The sequence below is a fragment of the Acartia tonsa genome, chromosome 7 (assembly GCF_053477335.1).
Source record: "Acartia tonsa isolate MP-2025a chromosome 7, ASM5347733v1, whole genome shotgun sequence".
Taxonomy (NCBI): Eukaryota; Metazoa; Arthropoda; class Copepoda; order Calanoida; family Acartiidae; genus Acartia; species Acartia tonsa.
Genome location: NC_137266.1, coordinates 8,450,546 through 8,472,571, shown reverse-complemented (window position 1 = coordinate 8,472,571; position 22,026 = coordinate 8,450,546). Strand labels below are relative to the sequence as shown.

The following is a 22,026-nucleotide window of genomic DNA, read 5'->3' as shown; positions in this document are numbered from 1 at the left end:
CCAGTGCGAGTGTCCTTATAGGGCGGCGACCAATGGCCACAAATATGCTAGCATTCTCTAGGGCCTCTAGAGTGTCAGCTAGTGCAACTGCTCGTACACGAGGCTCTCAATTGCATTTGTGTCGTGCCTTTCAGTCCCTATCTCTTCAAACGCCTCATAGTCCTAACCTTGCTCTCAAATAGTATCACAGGTTTTGGTAAATCCAATTTTGCCATAACTACAATTATTTGATTTTGGTAAAAATACCTGCCTTAGGCGGTTCGGGTACGGTAAGGAAAAAAAAGAAAAAAAATTTATGAAGTAAAATTTTCCAAGATACAACCGGTAAGTTGCACCATTGTGTGTGCGAATGGGGCGTTTGTCCATATTTTGGTATGGAGACCGCTCTTCTATGAGTACTACTAAAACCTAATTTTAATGCAATACACATAGACATTCTCATCGTCGGTTCGCTTGTTTAGAATGCTTAACCCTCTATTCCCACAAGTATAATACGAATTTGGTTGAGCTGGTGGAAGCTCAACAAAAGACCCACGCGAAGTATTATGTTGCTTTAACCTAAGAATAAATGGTTGGTTTTGATATTCGATCAGAATCATATAAGTATATCAAGTATTAAGGAAGGAAAATGTTTTTATAAAGTGTATTTATATCACAAGTGCATAAGTTAAGTATGGAAATATTTACAGGATACGTGTTAAAATTATAAGTAGAGTAGGACAGAAATATGCCCTAAGTCCCAAGCAGTGAATTGTGCTAAGTGTTAGAGTTCTAACATAAGGCCTGAGCTCAATTCATGCTAAGTACTAAGGGGCCTAAATTTAAACTACAATGCATGCCAAACAACTAAGTCATTACCTTTTAAAGCCAGAAAGAGAAGTTGATGGTAGGAGAGTTAGTAAATAACTGAATAAATTCAAGAGGTACATGCTATAACATTAGCTCTGGACCAGGATTTTAGTGTTTGTCTGTGCAATTAAATATCTGTGTGTTAATATGTGACGTAAATCAGGCATGGTTGTAGGCATACATATATGTACTGGTTGTTTATACGATTACATTAACTATAAACATAATATCTTTAATAAACATATACTATTAGCAAATCACATACAGATTACCATGAATAAGCTTTCGTTACCCATATATGGTGTCATATAGGTAGAGACAGGCCTATGAATGCATAAATTGATACAAATAATGCCTTGGGCCTAGCTAAAGTAATTGTGTCTTGCCCCTGAGTGCTACTAGTTAATTGCAGGGCACGTGTCAATCAAAGGTTCATAATATGATCTATATAGTGTTGATTTTGTATCAAGCATAGATAGATAGTTGTGGATGCGAAGCATTTCTGTAAAAGTCTCATATGTACGTTCAAAGAATTTGAAAATTGAGGATCGCATCTCCAAAAACTTCAGTTCCTTAATTGGAAATCTAGATCGGTTTGCAAGATATAATCGGACAAAAAAAACTTGTTATTACTTGTTATCTTACAGGATATCTTAGTTACGGTTTATTAATTGATATTTTAAAGATTGATCAACAAAAAAAAACTAACAATTAAAAATTTATTTTAGGTATGTGTTGATTGATTGAGAGTAAAAGTATGGTGTTGTAAAAAAATCCCATAAACTGCATTTTGGGGTCAAAGAGGTTAAAAACTGCACTTTATTAATATGGATTGATTATAATTAATAGGCAGGTTATTGCCCAAAAAACGCCCTTGCATTAATGTCATTTTTACAATTGATGTTACATTATAATTAGAGCTTTATATTAGTTTAAAAAGAGATAATAAAACAAAGTTAACCTTCACTGGATAGAGATTTCTGCTTTAAACTATATAAAAAGTTTACTTTTAAATAAAATAGCCATACAGGGACCCATGGGAAGCTTTCCTAAAGTAGAGAACTCAATTTGTTCATTATTTAGCAAGACCTGAAACATTCTTTTTTATCTAAGTAGGGGGAGAAAGTCACTGATAAATCAGACACGTAACGTCATAAAAACGAAAGAGATGAGAGGAGAAGTTGGAAAGAAACCCCTAATATCAAGAAATTGATTTTCCTAGATTAGTTTTAAGTTTGTTAAAGAAAGTTCCAAACCTAATAAACGATCTATTATTGCTGCATTACTCATGGAAATAATTGTCATTGTTTTTTTACAACTTAAACATAACCTTTACTCTTTAGAAGAAGAAAAAAATGTGGGTTGATGGGTTAAGCCCTTAACTTCAATGTTTCTTCACGATTTTATGTGTTTCTACGATTAAGCACATTCAATTTTTTTTTATGATTTCTAATTATATTCAATTAATTGTTAAAATACAATTACAAAGCTTACTCAATTAAAAACTAGCGGTTGCTCCCCTATCACTTAGGAGCTCTGTATTCAAAGGGGTTGAGAAGGACCTAAAACCAGAAGAATATATTAATTAAATAGCCTAAAACCACCCCGTAATCCATGTGAAGCTTCCCTGAAATGAAGAACCCACCGGTTATCAAAATCTTACAAACAAAAAAAGCTTACTACTTTATATAATAGGATAATATTTTACTTAGAACTAATGAAATAAATAATTTTTTTGTCTTATTAATGCTACATAAATGATAATTATTGTAAAATAATTATAAGATAACTAGATGCCTTGTTAGTGAGGTTAATTTTCAAGTTGCACTACTTTTAATTCAACTCATCAAATAATGTTTCTTAAGTATTTTTTCTTATCATTCTTTTTATGTAATGAAAGTTTTTTAAACCCTACAAATGTACATGTTACTTTTGAAAATTATTTGAAAGAGAGGGAAAAAGGAAAAAAAATGATTTAATGTATTTGCTATTTGTTTCTCAGAAAGCTTTGTCATTTCTCTGCAATGTCTGCCCTCTAAATATTCAATTCTTTTAGCCCTAATCTCCCTTTCTCTCCACGTCTCTCTCATCCTCTTGAGTTCTGGAAAAAGAAAATCTATAACTCCAATAATTTTTGCTTATTACAAATATTTGCTGTGTGTCTGCCAATGTTGTATATTAGGGTAGATCAATGAATAATAGATTAATCTTATTCTTCTTTAGGTAAATCATTGAATACAATCCTCTTTTTTGTTTGTTTGTAACAATTACTGCATGTTTATTCCAAATAAAAACCAGAGGGAGAGGGGACAATGGGCTGTTCATTACACTAGTCACCAAAGTTTTATAGCAACGTTTTCTTATACGTTAGGTAAAAATAACTTTGGGGACTTTTACTAAATTTTGATTGGTTGGTTTATTAAGTTGAGCGTTGTAACATTTCAGTACCCGATTTTAATCTACAGAAGGATTACATTTGTGTGCCATCGATAGAGATGTACATCAATTGATCGACCATTGTCTTGTCCCTTTAGATCCTTTGAAAAAGGCAGAGGTCATGCAGAATAATAATCTTCATGGATACAAAGTTTGAAAATCAAAGGCTTCTTTAAGTGAACCTGTATTTTATAACCTTGATAATGGGCAAGCACTTTAACACATTATTTGAAAATATTAGTTGTTCTAGGGTCAAATTTCCATACACCTCTGCCTTTTATACATTTTTGGAATTATTTTAAGTAAAAATAAGAGACATTTTTGATAAATACTGACATATAAAAAGAAATGAATCAAGGATGACAACAACAATAAAAGCGACGTTCATCATAACAGACAAACTATCAAGGGCAAGTGAATTATATACCTAACGGTCACATTAACCAACACAACGATAATTACTAGCCCTTGCAAGGGAACAGACAGGCCTTAAATGTATAAAAGGAATCAATTTAATTTTAAACTTTAGACCTGCAGAAAGTCTTTTAAAATGAAAAATGCGTTAAAAAAATGATTAATGAAAATGATGATTGCTGTGTAAATTATGGACACAAATTTATAAAACCCGCTTAGCGAGTGTCTTTGTCTTCAAAAGGCTGACAGCTGTGGTCATGTACAAGGTTGTAGTTTTGATATTGATTAATATATTTTGAATTGATTCGTAGCACAAAATTGTCTGAAAGGAAGATGTCAGCTTTTATTTTTCATCTCAATAATAATAATTTTTTAAGTAGCATAAATAATTTTCTTCCGATTTCACTTCACTGTGCCTGACAAGAGCCTATTGCAGTACGATTGATCCTTATTGACCTGTATTTTAAATGGAAAGTAAAAGTTTCCTGTTTAGCTGCAGTTCACTCAATTCTCTTTCATTTCAAATTACTTCTTTCTTCAAGTTTTGACACCTCACCTGACCTTAACTGACAATAACAGTTTAAGTAGCCTGGCATCTTTACAACTTCATTAAGTTAGTTTGTCTGTGTGTTTGTTATATGGTAATGCAATACTATACACTGCTTAATATTTTATTCTACATACTATCGATTCAGTGGCGTGTACAGGGTTTTTCCAGGAGGCTGCGCTAACCGCCCCTAAAAATCTTGACACCAGCATTACATTTTTTGCCACCTCCCTTAAACCAAAATCGAGGGGTGCGTAGGAGATGTGAGATTTAGAGGGGTGTAGTACAGAAAATTTCATTGCCAGGGGATTGTCAAGGGGGTGGAAACAACATAATAAAGCTATTTCCCTCCCCCTCCTCTTTAAATTAAAGTGGAATGTGACTATTTAAGCTTAACCTAACCCTAGGCTACTTTAAAGGATTGTATGTAAACCCTTATCAAGGTGTAGGGGGTGTATACAGGGGTTGGATACACCCCCCTTATGCTCGCTTCTGTACCTATCTATCTATCCTTATAACTGTCACTGTTGTTCTAAAATTTCCTACTTTTTCATCTTCTTTTCTCACTTCTCTTCGCTCTTTTGTGCAGATAAAAAGTTTTCTTTTCACTTTCAACTATTTGGGTAAATTATAAAAAAAAAAATTATTCTCCCCTAAATTAAACAAAATGATTATTACAGAATATTTATTGATTTTATTCAAGGAAAAAAAATGAAAGCACAATCAAAATTACTTCAACTTTAAATAAAAGTAACAGGATGTTTGTCAGATTATCTGAGTGTTTATTTGTATTGATGATTCTCGCTAACTTCTGAACCGATATGGTTCTCCTTTACAGTAAAGTTTCTTATCGGTCCAGAAAAGGTTTATAACTATTTAAAAGAGAAATCTACCCTGAAAAAAAATATTTTTTTTGGTTTTCTTTAAAACTAAAATGTAATATGCATGCAGGGTCAACTCCCACTCTCCTTGCTCAAGGGCCCAAATGTTACTCTAGGGGCGTTGCCTCTTGTTCAGATATATTTTAGAATGTGATGTCTAAATTTCACTGTGTTTTCCACCCCTACTATCACTTCTGATCGTTCTTTCCGAGTATTTTTACAGTGTAAACAATTTGGCACTAATGATAATAGCAATTATTTAGAACTTTCAAATTATAACTAACCATTTAGGCTTCTGTGGTGGCAAGGGAGGGGGGGGGGGCAATCAATCTCCTTAAGCGATAGGTTAAGAAACGCTAAATTTCTGATTACATTGCAAAAAGAAAATGTTATCTTTTGTTATATTTAATGAAGAAGATATTCTTTGTTTTCTTTAAACACCTTCCTCTCTGACTATATTGCAAGAAGAGAAAATGCAGTTTAAAGAGAATTAGAGAGAAGGGATGCAGGTCAGGGAGTAAGGGAGGGGACAATGGATCGAATATTCAATCTTTAGGAGTCTCAGACTTTGGGGACTGGCTTAAAGGGAATGTGCAAGAATTTAGCAGTTTCTGACTGAGTTTGGGGACTTGCGCAAGAAATGCCGTTACTCGTTTTGTTAGTTTTGGAGAAGTGAGGTGGGGGAAAAAAACAGGATAAAAAGGGGCAGGAAGGCGTGCGGGTCATATACTTGCCCATCTCCAGCTACACGCCTGCCTGCCCCTTTTTTCCGTGTTCACATCACTTGCCCCCAAATCTTTTTTCTCTTTCCCTGTCATTTGGAGAGTTCCAGGGAGATATTTCTAGTAATTAATTACAGAATGGTTATGTCAGTCTGTAATACTGGTAATCTAATTTTCAAATGATTGCTTTTTTTTCTTGGAACTTTTTTCTTAGTTTATGGTTTTCTAGTTTAATCAACAATCACTTTATAATTTCAACCATATTTTCGGGATTATTCTGGTTTTCATGGCCTTTCTTCAAAAACTCTTAAATTGAATGAATTGCCCATTGTCCCCTCCCTTACTCCCTGGATGCAGGTAGTGTTCTTAAAACATTAAATCGACCCCTCATTCTGTCTTTTTTTTTTGTTCACGAAACATATCTACTTTTGGGAAAGGTTCGTCCGTTCGCCCATTCTAATTGTTCTTCTGAATTTGAATTATTCTATCGCTTTTCAAACTTTCCAAAAGTTAATACTGCTAAATTCAAATAGAAAGCTTAGCAACTCTATGATTATAACCAAAGAAACTCTATAATTTAGTCTTAAATGTAAGTATGTATAATTCTAATTTTCATTTAATACTATAACTGAGGGGGGGGGGGGGGATGTTCCATTTTGATTGTGTAGGAAGATGTGTAAAATTGTATGGGATGGATGCACTTTGTAAGCTGCAGGTATCCATCTACACCCATATTGCCGGTTGTCCACAAATATTTTAATTATTTTCATAAAAAAAGACTATCAAAGATCAACTGTTTTGCCACAAGCGTGCAAAAAAGGGGGAGCGGGTCAACACTCCACTAAAACTTGAATTTGCGAAGGCCTACCTTCAACTTTTTTCTCCTCTAGAAGTATTTCTTCTGGCTACTTGTTTAAACATAGTAAATCAAATATTTTGTAAATAAATTAAAATCAAATAACCTGCCTTTTAATTATTGGGATAAATATCTGCAACTAAATATCTTTAAGTTTATATATAATAAGTCATTAATAACACGAGTAGCTTTGCACTGCCAAAAATTTCTTGCAAAATTACGTGATATTTCGCAACCTATTTATTTTGCACAAAAAAAATCTTTTTTTCTTATTCTTTTAATATCATCTTTCCGCTCATATTAAGGGGAAAAAATTAGCGCATGAAACAGGGGTGTATTACTTAGTAATTTTCGACAAGGGGTGAATAAAATTTTATTTGATAGTGTACCGGGAAATGACACTAAATATTAGTCAATAATAATTATGGGTGTAGAATATTCGTGAATATTAGCACAGGGGAAAAATTGTCGTTAATTTAGATTGCTATTTCCCTATTTCATTTATTGGTCAGTTAGTTCATTCAGTAGGAGGGAAGAGATGGGGTAAAGGGGGTGACGGGAGACGATCCTAATTTTTGCCCGCTTTATGCATTACTTTGCTAGAGAACATGAAAATCTGGTGTAAAATCCAATTAGTAATAAATCCATTATGTTGATGAGACTAAGCGGACTGCCTTGACTAGGAATCAGCAACTTGATAAGTGACAGGTCAACTCAAATTATGTATTGAAGCAACTCCGACAATAATAATCAAAATATAGCTTCAGGGGTTTCTAGATGCTAAAATCTTCATGTCGGCAAAAATAGTGTCTTAAAGACATGCGAATCTTACCCCTTTTATCCTTTATTTCGCGCTAATTTTCCTGTCAAAGGTTTTTTACCTTTTTTTTGCAAAAATAACAAGGATGTCAAAATCAATAAAATAAATTTACCAACGTTTATGCCCTATTAAAGCCTCTTGGGGCACATGAGGGCGTCATTATTTTCTAGGGCGAATTCTAGTTCGAGGCTAGAGGTACACTTTCCCAAAATAGTTTCGAATCTTCCCATGGCCGTTGAGAAGCTGAATTGTAAAGAAGAACCATATGGGGTCAGCGGTTAGCTAGATACTTTGGTACAGACAGACAGACACAAAGACACAGATCCTGTTACTTTTATATTAGGATTCATGATAAAATAGTAATATATACAATTATTTCAATATGTAAAATAGTTCATAGAGTAGCGGTGCTCTTAAGAATTTTCTTGTTAATTTCGGCTTTTCAAAGATATTACTAAAATTTTCATCACTTTTAGCACACCTAAAGCTCATAGATAAAATATATTATTGTTATATTTTTTGGAGGATTTTTAAAAAGCAATAAATATAGAAATTCTGGAGTACATCCCTTAATTCGAACAATAGGAACAGTGTGTAGAAACATTTCGACCACATTGCACTAGTGTACACATTTTGTAACGAAGGCGCAGATATTTTCATTTTATCCATATATTAAGACATCCATATAAACCTAAGCTATTAGAAATTATATTTTCAAAACTTTTAGAGTATAGGGACAAGGTGACTCAAAATCAGCATGTGACGTCATAAAAATGAGGGAGATGAAAGGAGAAGTGGGAAAGGAAACCCCCTAAAAAGTGATGGATAATCCATTTTTTCATGACGTCCCATGGCTGATTTTTTAGTCACATTGTTCCACTATCTTTTGGATCTTGTATTATGGAATTCAATGACATGTTTCTAAATAAAGGCTATGATCAAACATCTAGAGTAATAAATCTTAAACGGAAAGTATTATTCAACCTTCTTATAGGAAAGAACCAATATAAAGCTCCATTGAAAATCAAAAACAATCCTATATAGAAAAATGTTAAAATATCATATTGATGCAAACTAATTGTATTAAATCTTTGTGAAATAAGTTGTCTATGAAACATTGCAACTACAAATTATTAGCATGCATTTAATACTCATGTATATGTTAAAAAACTGACAATACTTATTAGGTAAAATATGATAATACACTTAAATTACATGTAATGCTTCTCTTAAGCTGGTTCTTACTAATTTATTGCAGTAGTATGGTAAATAAAAACAATCTCCCTCCCATACTTCCAAATTTTGTAAAAATAAATAAGAGAGTTGAGAAAAATGAGGAAACTGGAAAATTACAAATTTTTGGAAAAATCAATACCTTTCTATGTTTTAAAAAATACTTAAATTTAACTTTAAAAAAGTAGAAAACTTTATTTAAAATGAACAAAATTTGCAATAACTTTGACTTATGATTTGTATTACATATTTGAAAATATTTAAAAAGTTTAAATAGAACCCTTTTTCTCTTAAAGTAGACCTCAAATGCACAAAATATTTAGGCGATAGCCTTACCAAATATGTCATTCAGTTTATTTAAAGTAGTCTAACCGATAATAAGCAAAATTAATTATTTTTTTTGTTTTATGACATACAAAGGAAATTATGTAGCAGACGTGCAGTTGTCATTAGAAAAAGAAAGAGAAGAATGCATGTGATTAATCATAGAAAAAATAAAGAAAAAAAGATAAGTATTTCAACTTTGACCGACAGACCGACTTACCAAGTCAATTATGTACAGAGAAAGTAAATTACAGAGTAGCTTCGCTACTAAAAAAATATAAATTCCGAGAGAGGCTATTACACACATTCATATATGAATGAAATATTTTTCAAAGGTATGTATTATGTATAATGTATAGGGAATCAAAAAGAAATGAAAACAAGGATGATAATATTCATAAAGGATTACAAAATCAACCAATATAGCCCACATAGAATGAATAACACTAGATTATTTATAATACATCATGTTTCGTGCATTAAAGCAATCTTCAGTTACCCTTTAATACTGACACTAATCATATTACCATTCATAGATTTTTTCAATAAAATAATTAGAGTATTCTTTTAAAAATATGAAAATTACCAACTAATAGCATTTTTGCTTCCAGAAGGAATAGATGGCTTTGCTATATAAAAAAAAAAAAAATAGAAGAACCAAAAAAAATGATAGATCATCTATGTCATAAACAGCGTGAAAACTATTCTTCATTTGGGCGAATGCAGAAAAAAAGGATGGACTTACAGAAAAAGCTATATGTAGAGATGCTACGCTGCCAAAAAAATGAGAAATAAAAGGGGATAAAAATAAGGGCTGGGTTTTACGGTTGTGCAAATCAAATTGAAAATTATGGGTTTGATCCGCGGGTAACCTTTCTTAACCTTTCCTTGCTAGAGCGCAGCTACTCTATAGATGCAAAATAAAGTCTACAATAACCTAAAATAATATATATGATTGTGGTTGAGCATCAATTTATCGTCCATTGTATTTCCCATACGTTCGCAACATATAGCAAGAAATTTCGCTGATTCAAAAGGGTTAATATGGTCTTAATAACAGCATAAGAATTTTATGTCGTTGATATGCATGGATTGAAAGGGATAAGACAAAGGCAGATAAATTAATGTAGATCACCAATGTAGGTACACAAAATCAACCCTACTGTAACTTACAATTAGTGGTTAAACCTTTGGACACAACTTAATAAACCAACAAATCAAATTTCTGATTTGAATAATAAAAATTTACTATCAATCTTTTGGGACTAATGTAAAGAACAGCCAAATGTCCCCTACTTACCTGGTAATATGTCAGTCTAGACTTCGCTGTACTATATTGCATGTTGCAATCCTTGTTTTCTGATTTGGTTTCACCCTACTTCAAATATAAAAATATAACTGTGGCTTTTCCGAGTGAGTGTATTTTCTTTCAATTGCTAACTTTTACATTTTTATGACCTAATAAATGAGTAAGTAAATATTTTGTTTGTTTAGAATTTTAGGTTAGGTTTTAGTGGGCACTGTATAGTCCCACAGGGTTAGCAAACCACAGGTAAAGGCCCCGCATTGTTTGGGCCCCCCAGCAGGGGTTGAGCAGAGGAAAAAACAAAAAATCCGCCTTAAGTTTCTCCCCAGGTCAAGTTTTCTTGGGTGGATGATAGTAACCTTCCCTAAAAAAAGCTATGCACCTTGCCAGACCATATAAGAAGCTTACTGTAAGGGAGAACCATATCGGTCTAGCGGTTAGCGAGATCTTATGCATAGACATACTGTTACTTTTATATAAGGATTATTCTATAGCACCTCCAATCCCATGCGTCCTATTGATGGACTAGTTTAATTAATTCTCTTACAAATTCATCCTACTTTTTTCAAGTTTCAGATTATATAATGAAATAGTTTGAAAGATGCTTAACACATATATTCAATGCACATTTAAAAGAGGCACTCTTCTTTTATTTTTTTTTAGCATCTATCCTATTTGGGTTGTACGTATGTTTGCTTGTTTAGATCTTGCAAACAGTTTATATTATTAATAAGTTCCCATCTTGGATCAAAACACTAAAAACTTTAAAAATTTTGCTCTGCAAGATGTGTGACAATGATAGTAATTTAGTGGAATTTTCTTGCCTTACAGTCAGGCAGATATTTTGACTGTACTTTGTTACAACTTTTAGAGATATTCCTTTTTAAAAAATATAATTTGATAATATTCAATGAAACCCTGAGCTAATAATCAAGTATTACCTATTCTATAATGAATGAAATAACTAATTAATTAAACTTTCAGAGTGTCCTCTTGACTAAAAGTTTTAGTTTGATTGCATAATGGGTGATGATGAAATAGAGAGTTACAGAAGTGCTTACACACACACACACTTACACACACACACACACACCCACACATACACACACATACACACACACACACACACAACTAAATCTGTGGTTAAGGCCATGATAATTTTTGTACTGCCGTTTAAGTACAGAATTAAAAATATTCTATAAATAGAACTTATTAAGAAATGATAAAACTACCTAATTAAAAAATCATCAAAATAATATTAAACAACACTTGTAGGCCAATTACTTATTTTATAATATATTATTATTCTATAATTTGTAATAATAATTATAATAATATTATGATTTAAAATTTGTACTGTACAAAAAGAGAAACCAATTGATGTTAACCCAAATTAAGATTGAAAGATTTTAGTTTCAAGGATAAGATCTTAATTTGTGTCACACTGAATCATTCTAAATTTCTAAATGCATCTCAATATATTATTTTCCCTCAATTTTTTGGCACTTTCACTCAAAGTTCCTGTTGATCAATGAAATACTTAGGGAGAGGGGTTCCCTATGTTTAACCCTGCGGGACCTCTAAATGGTGTGGTCTAAGTTAACCTTATGGGACTACCTTACTGACCTAAAGTATTAAACAAACAAGCCGAAAACTACCCTAACCCATTACTTTTAATATTTTTTTTGAATAAGGGGGTGGGGTAAACATTTCTCAACAATTCAGATCACTGAACTTTTTTCTTTTATTTTGTAAAAATACATTTTTATAAAAAGCCTGTATTGAAATAATATTCTTTTTAAATATACAGAATAATTCTTTTTATATTTCACCAATGCTGGAAAACCAAAAAAATTATGGTTCTGCATAATCTTTCTATAAATTATTTTCTTACATACATTTTTATAGCTTAATGGGGTATAAAGAGATATTCATTAGGTTATATTTTTATAAGGGATTCTCATAAATAATAAATATTTGAAAGTCACATCACTGAACCTTTATATATATACATATATGTATATGATTTAACCTAAAATGACTAACAAAAGATTATAAGGAATACACTTTCTTTTTTATGATACTCTTCAGTTACAATAAAATTTTGATACATATTTATGTCTTTTGTGGTATAGATGACAGTGTTTAAGACAGACAAAGTGAATTATAGAGTAGCTCACTAAAATATTGTTTACCAAAATGTTCATAGTCTTATGAGTCACCATTCTTATTCAATCTTAAAGAATAATTATGTAATGTAACAAGGATGACACATCCATAAAAGCGAAGCTCTGAAATGGTAGGACATACGAACATTAACACTTGTAGAGTTTAAGAAATGAATAATCAGAATATAAATGTATAAAAGTCGAACCAAACAAAATTCTAAGTAAATCTGTTGAAAAACTGTTTAAATACAAGATATTGTTTAAGGACATACTTACATTTTTAGACCTTAATTATAGAGATGCTTCGCTTATAAGAATGTACTTTGTTGTCCTACGAATCAGTACTAAAAAATCAGACCAATAGGATAAATTTATCACTTAAAAATTTGTTGTAAAAAGTTCAAATCAACGTGTTTAAAATAGACGTACAGACTGTAAAATACCATGGATTAGCTCGTAAAAAAAGCTAAGGATAATAACAACAAAAGGCACATTAAGGTTAGAATAGAAAATAAGCACTAACATGGTTTATTTTTCATTAAAATTACATTTTAGTCTTTAGATTCTAAAAAAATAAAATTCATGAAATCCAAAAAAATATTTATCCACCCTGTTTTGATGTATACAGACTTTACTTACTTTCAGGGAGGAAAGGGACGATGAACTGAAAATTATTATGATCCCAAAAATTGTATAATTACTTTCTTTCATTCGTTGGCTTTAAAACTTGTGGGACTTTTATTAAATCTTTATTGGGTTGTACTGTACAAACTTTTCTTTGTCTAATTTACATGTATATACATATAGGGTAGTTTTGTGTATCTTATTTTTAAATTTTGCCTTTTGTCTTATCCCCTATGGTCCCTGACTTATTATATATTGGTCTCCTAGGCTATCAATAAGAACTTTTGATGTTTTTTCCAATATTACACAACCAGGGATTTTCTAAGATTACACTAGAGCTATAGGTTAAGTAGATGGACACAAATATTGAAGATACAAGGGGTAAACATTAACAAATCAAACTGTCGGGTATAGTCCCTTTCGTGACATTGCACCTAATGGGACAATTCTTCGTATTTTTCACAGTAGCTTTTCTCCTTTTTCTAGCCCCTGCCGGGCTCTAACCCTTCGGGGCCAATTACCTAACCCTGTGGGGCAATCAACTAACCCAATATAACCTAACCTAACCTAAAATAACCTATTAAAAAGCCATTTTAAAAATACGACGAATCGCCCCTTATGGGGCGATGTTAAGAAAGGGACTATTCCCAAGAATGCTTAGAAGGGAAATACATACTTACAAATTAAAGACTTTAATAAAGAGATGCTTAGCTTTCTAAAACATTATGCTTCTTCTTTCTAGTAACCTTCATTCTAATAAGGTCACGAAACTATGGTAATCGTTTTAAAAATCAAAGTCTTTATGATAAAAGGTTTCTTAGAATGAGTGTCTTTCAAAGCATAATTTGGTTCGAGTTGATGTTAGTAACATGTCATAAATAACATAGAGCTATCCGCTATCCGTTACGGAAGTAAGAACATTCGGACCGACACTAGTTATGAAAAGGTTCGTTTTAAAGATAAATTGAACAGATATTTATTAAAGACAAGAAAGGTATTTTTAATGTTAAACTTTTTATATAACGTTAAAATATAAAAGATATTTTTTTGAGGAAAGTGCACAAAAAAATATTTTATAAATGGTGAAAAACTTAAAAATGTATGGTTAATTTGTAATGATAGCTAAACACATAAATCCTGAAAAGCAATTACATGAAATTAAACACAGATATGTCTATACAAAACAGACAAGTTTGTATGTTACCAAAAATAGCACAATAAATATTTCTTACTATTATTTTGATAATTTAATCCAATCTAAAGTTTTGGATTAGTTTTTAGTCAAAAATCAAATGCAACTTAAGTAAAAAATATGTATACTGTTGCTTTGTTAGAACACTAAAACACTTAATCCATTCTAAACCCCGAACAAACATATTATGCAAATCTGAATTTTCAAAATAGCAGCTTTATTATTCATTTAGGATGATTTTACAATAAATATGAAATGTAGATGCCTCTTTTGGTTACAAAATTCCACTGTTATTTTTTGATTAATCAGCACCAATAAAGCACAAGATCTCAAAAACAGCATTTGGGGGTAATACTGGTGAACAAATATATTATGCAAATCCAAAACAAAGCAACAAAAAAAGGTTTTTTGGCACTTTTCTCCTCTTTTAAAGATTGATTATGATAAATAATATTTTTTTAAGGGATTTATGCATTAATTATTATGAAATATAGTATAAGGTAGAAATTAATGATTTTTCTAAATAAGAAATGATTGAAAAAAATAAATTCGATCCCTATCACTTTAGAGGACAGCTACTGACCCCCAGTCTTATGGATGAACCTAAATACATGTTAAAGATAAAAATTACCCTGAAAATTATACAAAAATGTTTTTTTATGTGTTAAAAAAATTCATTTTAAAATCTTGATTTTGAGGATGATGACCTTTCAGATGCTCCTGTTGGTGGTGATGGTGAGCCAAATGTTATCTAAGTACTTGCCCATTACAACAACTTGTCTATTAACCTATGTACCATTTTTTGTAGTCATAGCAGCCTCCAATGGAGCCTTCCGACAAGAAATATAACCATCTTCTAAAAACTACAGTATTCACCTTATGAATTGAAGTAAATAAAATTGCAATTCTTTTCTTTTTTAATAATGCTGGGTTGGAGGATGCTATAACTACAAAAATTGGATCATAGTTTAATATATAAGTTGTCATCATGGACATGCACTTTGATAACATTTGGCTCACCATCACCACCAATAGGGGCATCTTAAAGGTCATCATCCTCAAAATCAAGATTTTAAAATAGATTTTTTCAACACACCAAAAAACATTTTTGTATAATTTTCAGGGTAATTTTTATCTTTAACATGTATTTAGGTTCATCCATAAGACTGGGGGTCAGCAGCTGTCCTCTAAAGTGATAGGGATCAAATTTATTTTTTTCATACATTTATTATTTAGAAAAATCATTAATTTCTACCTTATACTATATTTCATAATAATTAATGCATAAATCCCTTAAAAAAATATTATTTTATCATAATCAATCTTTAAAAGAGGAGAAAAGTGCCAAAAAACCTTTTTTTTGTTGCTTTGTTTTGGATTTGCATAATATATTTGTTCACCAGTATTACCCCCAAATGCTGTTTTTGAGATCTTGTGCTTTATTGGTGCTGACTAATTAAAAAATAACAGTGAAATTTTGTAACCAAAAGAGGCATCTACATTTCATATTTATTGTAAAATCATCCTAAATGAATAATAAAGCTGCTATTATGAAAATTCTGTATTGCATAATATGTTTGTTCGGGGTTTAATTCATGAATATGAATGTGTTTGTTAGCTATTTATTACCTATCGTAGCCTCTTAATAATTTAATCTTTTTTTTTGTATTTAATGTACATTATGAATTGTAATATATCCTATCAGGGTATCATAATGAAGCAAAGTTTTTCTACTTTTAAATGTGTGCCTTATTAATAAAGTAACAGGGTGTCTGTTTGTGGCTAAAGATCTCTCAAATGCAAGACTTGTAACTTTTCTATTTTACATTTATTGTATAAATTGCTTTGATATTTCGGGTAAGGTACATCAGCCTGAAAAGGTAAATTTTCTTTCATAGATGTTGTCTTGTTGAAGTTAATTGATATTGTTTTATATTTTAATCTGTTTTGATAAATTCTTTTTTTAAACATTTATTTTTATTTTCAGGTTAGCTTGCAATGAGCGGTCAGAGTTGTTGTGTTGTGATTCAGCAGTGCAGTCACGTGACTTGGCCATGCTGAGATGACCAGATACTTTGCCCTCCTCTGCTCAGGCATCACCTAGGTAAGGTTCAATTATAACATGGACTTAGGGGATAAGTCGGGTATTGTCCCTTTCGAGACATCGCACCTTAGGGTCAATTCTTCGTATTTTTCACCGTAGGTTTTCTCCTATTTCTAGCCCCTGCGGGGGGCTCTAACCCTGCGGGGCCAATTACCTAACCATGTGGGGCAATCACCTAACCCAATATAACCTAACCTAACCTAAAATAACCTATAAAAAGCCATTTTAAAAATACGACAAATCGCCCCTTAAGGTGCAATGTCACGAAAGGAACTATTCCCGATAAGTCAATGGAGATGGGTAAAAACAAAAATACACTTTATTGATTTGGATACTGCTATTATAAACATACCAATCAAAATTAAATAAAAGTACTTAAAGGTAATAGGTTAAGAATTTAGAGAACTTTTTGTAATTATGGGTACCATTTTATTTACAGTCCAATTTCCCCTTCATTCCTCGTTATTAGAAAAACGAAATATTTTAACTATAAGATCAAAAGTTGGCTTGTAGATTAGCTTATACATTTAAAATCAAATATAAAAAATATAGTTAGAGAAAATCTTAACTATGTTTAACCCTTATTGCTTAACCTTATATTAGTATCAAATACTAAGTGACCAAGTAAAAAAAAGTAGGTTCTCATTGAAAAGAAACACTAATTAGAAAGTTCTCATTCATACTGTTTTTTGCTATATATGGAATTAGGAAAAGAAAAATATAAATAGTTAGTTAATCTCACAGAAAACTTATTTCTTCTTTTTATCTACAAAAACCAGAAAAGAAATATCAGGAATAAAATTGATTGTTCATTGTTGGAGAAATTATTAATTATCTAAATTTATAGTAATATTTTTCCTTTGGCACTTTTTTTTCTGTGGATTTTGTTTTGTTCAATGCTTAATGTTTGGTTTAGGCTTTAAATATGAACAAACAAATTAATTTGTTATTTTTATGCTTGGATATAATTTTTCTAGTTTTGTTGAAATGTGTGTCTGTAACTTTGTTTTTTATGGACTGGAAGATTATATTATATAGTAATGGGAGTACAGAATCAGCTGGTTTTAGCTATATAAATACTAACCTCTTAATGAAGCTAAACAAACAAATTAGTTTTATGTAAAGATATGAAGAAAGTTACAGGCAAACATAATTATGTCTTGATAATCACACAATTTATTTAAAAGTTCGACATATCAAAAACGCTGAAAACCTTTTCAGAATCTATTCTGAATTTTGACAGTTGTTTTAGGGATATTATTGAACATACATACATACTTCCAACTACTATAGCATATATAAGTTACTGGGTAATGTGTTGGGTAAATGTGAAAAGAACTCATTATAAGTTTTATTGGTGTTGAGGAAAGAAGACTTCTGGGAAACATAATTACTTAACTTTTTAAATTTTAGATAGAATTGTCCTCTTCTACAGATTTTGTTAGGAAAGCTCTTCTTTAGTTTGTTTATAGTAGTTTTATTTCTCAAGTTTCTAAGATCTGTGGCCTATTGTATTAAGAGATAGGACAAAGAAAGATATATTCATTCCCCACTTGTCAATCTTAATATTCTATTCTATGTTGTTGATAAATATTTTGTGGAATGAAGATTTTTATGTCAATTTTTTGGGCATTGTCCTTATTGTACAATAGCTGTTTAAAGAAAAATCTTTAGAAAGAAAAGAAGTTTTTCAATCAAATTTGTTTAATAATATAATAATTATTCATTTAAAACATTTACTCTTGAAATTGTTTTAATTTAAGTTTTTCTTCTTAAAAAAAAGTTTTAAAATTAAACATTTTTAGTGTGAAATACAACATTTACATAATATTATACACTTCATGAATACTCTTTTTTTCTTTAATCTAAAATGTGATAATTCTAGCAAGAATTTTGTAGAAGTTTAATTAGTATTCTGATTTTAAAGTACACAATTAACTTTTCATTCAGAAAACATTTACTTTCAAATTTTATTTATGCCCTTTTTAACCTCAAACAGTCTTTCATGAAAAATTCTAAATTCTGTTGGTTATATAAAGAATGGCTATTACAGGGAAGTTCCAAATGAAGTATTGGTGTTATTATGTTAAATTGCAAAACAACTTTGAGTGTAGGCCATATATAATTATCTTAATTGAATATAAAGACATAAATTTAGGTTAATTTATCCCTTTTTCTTAAATAGGAGCTTCTCGAAGTTAGAAAGAAAGCTGAAAGTAATTCTTTTTTTTTGAAATCTTCTAAACAAAACAAAAAAATCTTCCAAACAATACTAAAAAATCTTCCAATTTGTTTAGGTTTGGTGATGCCGGGAAAATGTCAGCCGCAACTAGATATAAATATATGACTGGGAAACAAGGACAAACATATTCACAAACACAGCAGTTAGTAACACGGAGGCAGAGGCAATCCAAAGCATCAAACTCAGGTTAAGAACAAACTTAATTTTTGTTTACTTAAAATGAGTAAAATTAGTCAATAGATAAACAAACCAAATTAAATTTGTGTTTAATCTCCTTTTTTGGTTAGATTTTATAGGAAACCTATGGTTAGGTGAGAAAAAAAAAATATTGGAAAATATTGGTGTTCAATAATATATATATTAACTCTAATTTTGTTTTAGAATGTCTACCTTGTGTTCCAACACCCTTGATATCCCCAGACAACCTACCCACATCTCCCCACAACTCTAAACCAACGTCAACACACAGTATAAATACACAACATAGTTTATATTTTTCAACATCAATTTTACCATCAGCAGCAGCTAATTTTTCAAGCTGTCACTTACATGGGCATTCAACAGCTGACAGTTGCAGCTCTTCTTCATTATTTTCTCCGACAGAAGATAGATTGATAACACAAATAAGTAAAAACAGCTCAAATTCTCATGAAAGTATCCAAAATTTTAGCAGAAATTGCAGCAGTAGCTGTTCTGGTAACTGTGGTATAGACAATGACAGCTTAAACAGCTCCCGACTAAGTTCTTCCCTGTGGTCACGTGAGAAAAGCTGCTCCAGAGCTGCTGATAGTAGCAGTTGGCTGTCAAAGCAGCTTAATTTTCAATCTTTCTCAAGGAAAACACAAAATAGTTTAACTATTTATGTGTTTTAGATTTTACTACAATCTATACCATGCTATAATACTTTTCAATATCTTAGCATAACCAGATTGAATGTAAAACATCTTTCAAATTTATATTGAATGGAAGTCAGTTAAGCCAAACATAACCTAGTCCTGGGATAGTGACGGACGTTCCTGATAAAATAGTATATGATAAGATAATAGTTTGATTAAAGATTAGAATTTATTTAATCTGTAATCCAAATGGGAAAAAAGACACTAAAAATAAGTATTTATGCAATGACCTAGAGTAGATTAATGTTCATAGGCCAGGTGAATGTGTAAAATAAATTCCACATGCCAATCTCAGAAGCAGTTTCTACTTTTCTCAATGAATTCCCAAACATATGTCTACTCCATCTAAATTATTTCCTAGAAGAATTGTCTCTGTTTTCTTATTGAAACCAAACCCAGCCCAACCCCTGGCTCCTCTAAATTTAAAATCTTTTCCTTTCAAGTCTGTCAAACTCAAAACTTTTAAAAGTTAACTTTGAAGTTTTCCTCTCTCTCTCTCTCCTCTTTCACCTATTCTTTTTTCCCCTTTTTCTATTTCTTTCTGAACCTACTCTTTCCTGTTAGGAATAATGTATTTTATATGTGGAAGTGTATTTAAAATGGTTTTGACTACAGGGAGTCTCAAAAATCAAATAGTTAATTAATTTAAATTCTTATTTTATTTGTAAATCTATTATAAGTATATGTTAATCTTGGATTAAAATATCTTTTAATGAAAAAAATAGTTTCAAAGTTTTTTTTTTCAAATACACCCAGTAAAATATTCATAAATGTTTGTAAGCAAGTGGGCTTTAGTTTAGTCAAGCATAAGTATAAACTTACAATTTAGAATATTTTCCAAATTTCAATCTTACATTTTTTAGCTTTGAAATAAATTCGATTTATTTATGGTGTTTGAAAAAAAAACTTTATTCCATTTAAATTCTATCCACCTCTGCTTTTGGTATGAGAATTTAAATTTACTCCAACTCCAAATTCCTTTTTGCTCAGAAACCTATTACTAATAGATTAAAATGTATCATCCTTAATCTACACTTATCATTCAACATGTTTTTACATTTTTAAAGAAAGTTTTGAATTCGTTATCAACAAACCTTAAAAATACAAGGTTTACTTAAAATATTAGCTATGAAAAATTTGAGATAATGAAGACTTTAGGTACAACACAAGAGTTGTTTTATTTGTTGATGAACCACAAATTTTTTTTTTATGGATCATTATTTTGCAAAATGATCAATAATATCAAACTAATTCAACAATTTAACAAAAACCAACACCTTGATAGGAAGTCTTTTAAGTCTTCTCTTGAAGAAATATGCTTGAAGTAGCTGCACTACTTTTAAAAAAAAGACATCTTCTTTTCTGTTTTAAATAGATTGGTCTTCAGCTTGGGGAAATTAGTTTTAGATTAAGAAAATGACATTTGTAAAATTGATCAAATTCTTGAATGTCAGTTGAGAATGTTCTTCTAATAAGGATAAAAATCCACAGAAATTTTCTAAAGTAATTATAAAATTAGACTCCAAAAGCCAAATTAATGACATAATTTCATCTAAATATCTGTTTTAGATAACATAGAACTTATTCTTATCACTTCTTATAAAAAAAAACACCCCTGCTTTGTAAAAACATTATTTACATGGAGTTTGGGACTTTTTAATAGAAGTGGGGGAGGGGGGGGGGGGAGAAATCTTTTCAATGCCCCCCAGACAAATCTTTGGTCTTCATTGATATTGAGATTGGATAAGTTTAATTTATTTACCCGGATTATCTTCTGCCAACAAATTTGTGACTTTATATTTTGCTGGGTTTTACACAATTTTTTTTTGTAGTTCAGATACTCTTTATTTGTACATGTATGGTTTTGTACTTTACACAATTAAATCAAAGCTTTATTTAGTTTGACTTTTTAATTCCAGAGAAGAAATCTGCATTTATTCTTTTATTGTTATCTTAATAAAAGGTTAATTTATTATTTTTTTTATTAAATATTATGTATTTGCACAAGACAAACAAATTTTAAAAACTAATAGAGATAAATATTTTGTGTTTTGAATCAGACATGGACTTCTGAAGCTGTGTTCCCTTAGTATTCAACTATTCTACTTTATATCAGTGATAACTACAGGTTAGTAAAACATATAAAAGAAGCTTTGCATGATATATTAACTAGTGGCTACACCCCTAGCATCTAGGGGAGCTGAATTTTAAAGGGAGAAGTTTGGGTTGAAAAATAAGCATCCCAATATTAAAATCTGAAAATAAGTTAGCCTAAAACCTTTAAAGGACCAATGTGGAGCTTAACAATAGAGGACCCAATTGAGACCTTAAGCTTTAGACAAAAACCTACTTCTTTATATGATAGGATTGTATCTTTTCTCGATAATAATTATTGTATCTGTTTAATTATAT

At 30.7% G+C, this 22,026-nt stretch overlaps 1 protein-coding gene across 9 annotated transcripts in view; it reads left to right on the top strand.

The window, feature by feature from the left end:
• Nucleotides 1-22,026, top strand: part of LOC145324772 (uncharacterized) — a 238,699-nt gene that overhangs the window by 125,135 nt on the left and 91,538 nt on the right. For all 9 annotated transcript variants that reach the window (XM_080167400.1, XM_080167407.1, XM_080167403.1 and 6 more), the window contains exons 3-6: nucleotides 16,360-16,476; nucleotides 18,774-18,904; nucleotides 19,100-19,553; nucleotides 21,675-21,742. In XM_080167400.1, coding sequence (XP_080023526.1) covers nucleotides 18,793-18,904; nucleotides 19,100-19,553; nucleotides 21,675-21,742 — 634 coding nt within the window. In that variant the 5' untranslated portion in view covers nucleotides 16,360-16,476; nucleotides 18,774-18,792. The remainder of the gene's footprint in view (nucleotides 1-16,359; nucleotides 16,477-18,773; nucleotides 18,905-19,099; nucleotides 19,554-21,674; nucleotides 21,743-22,026) is intronic.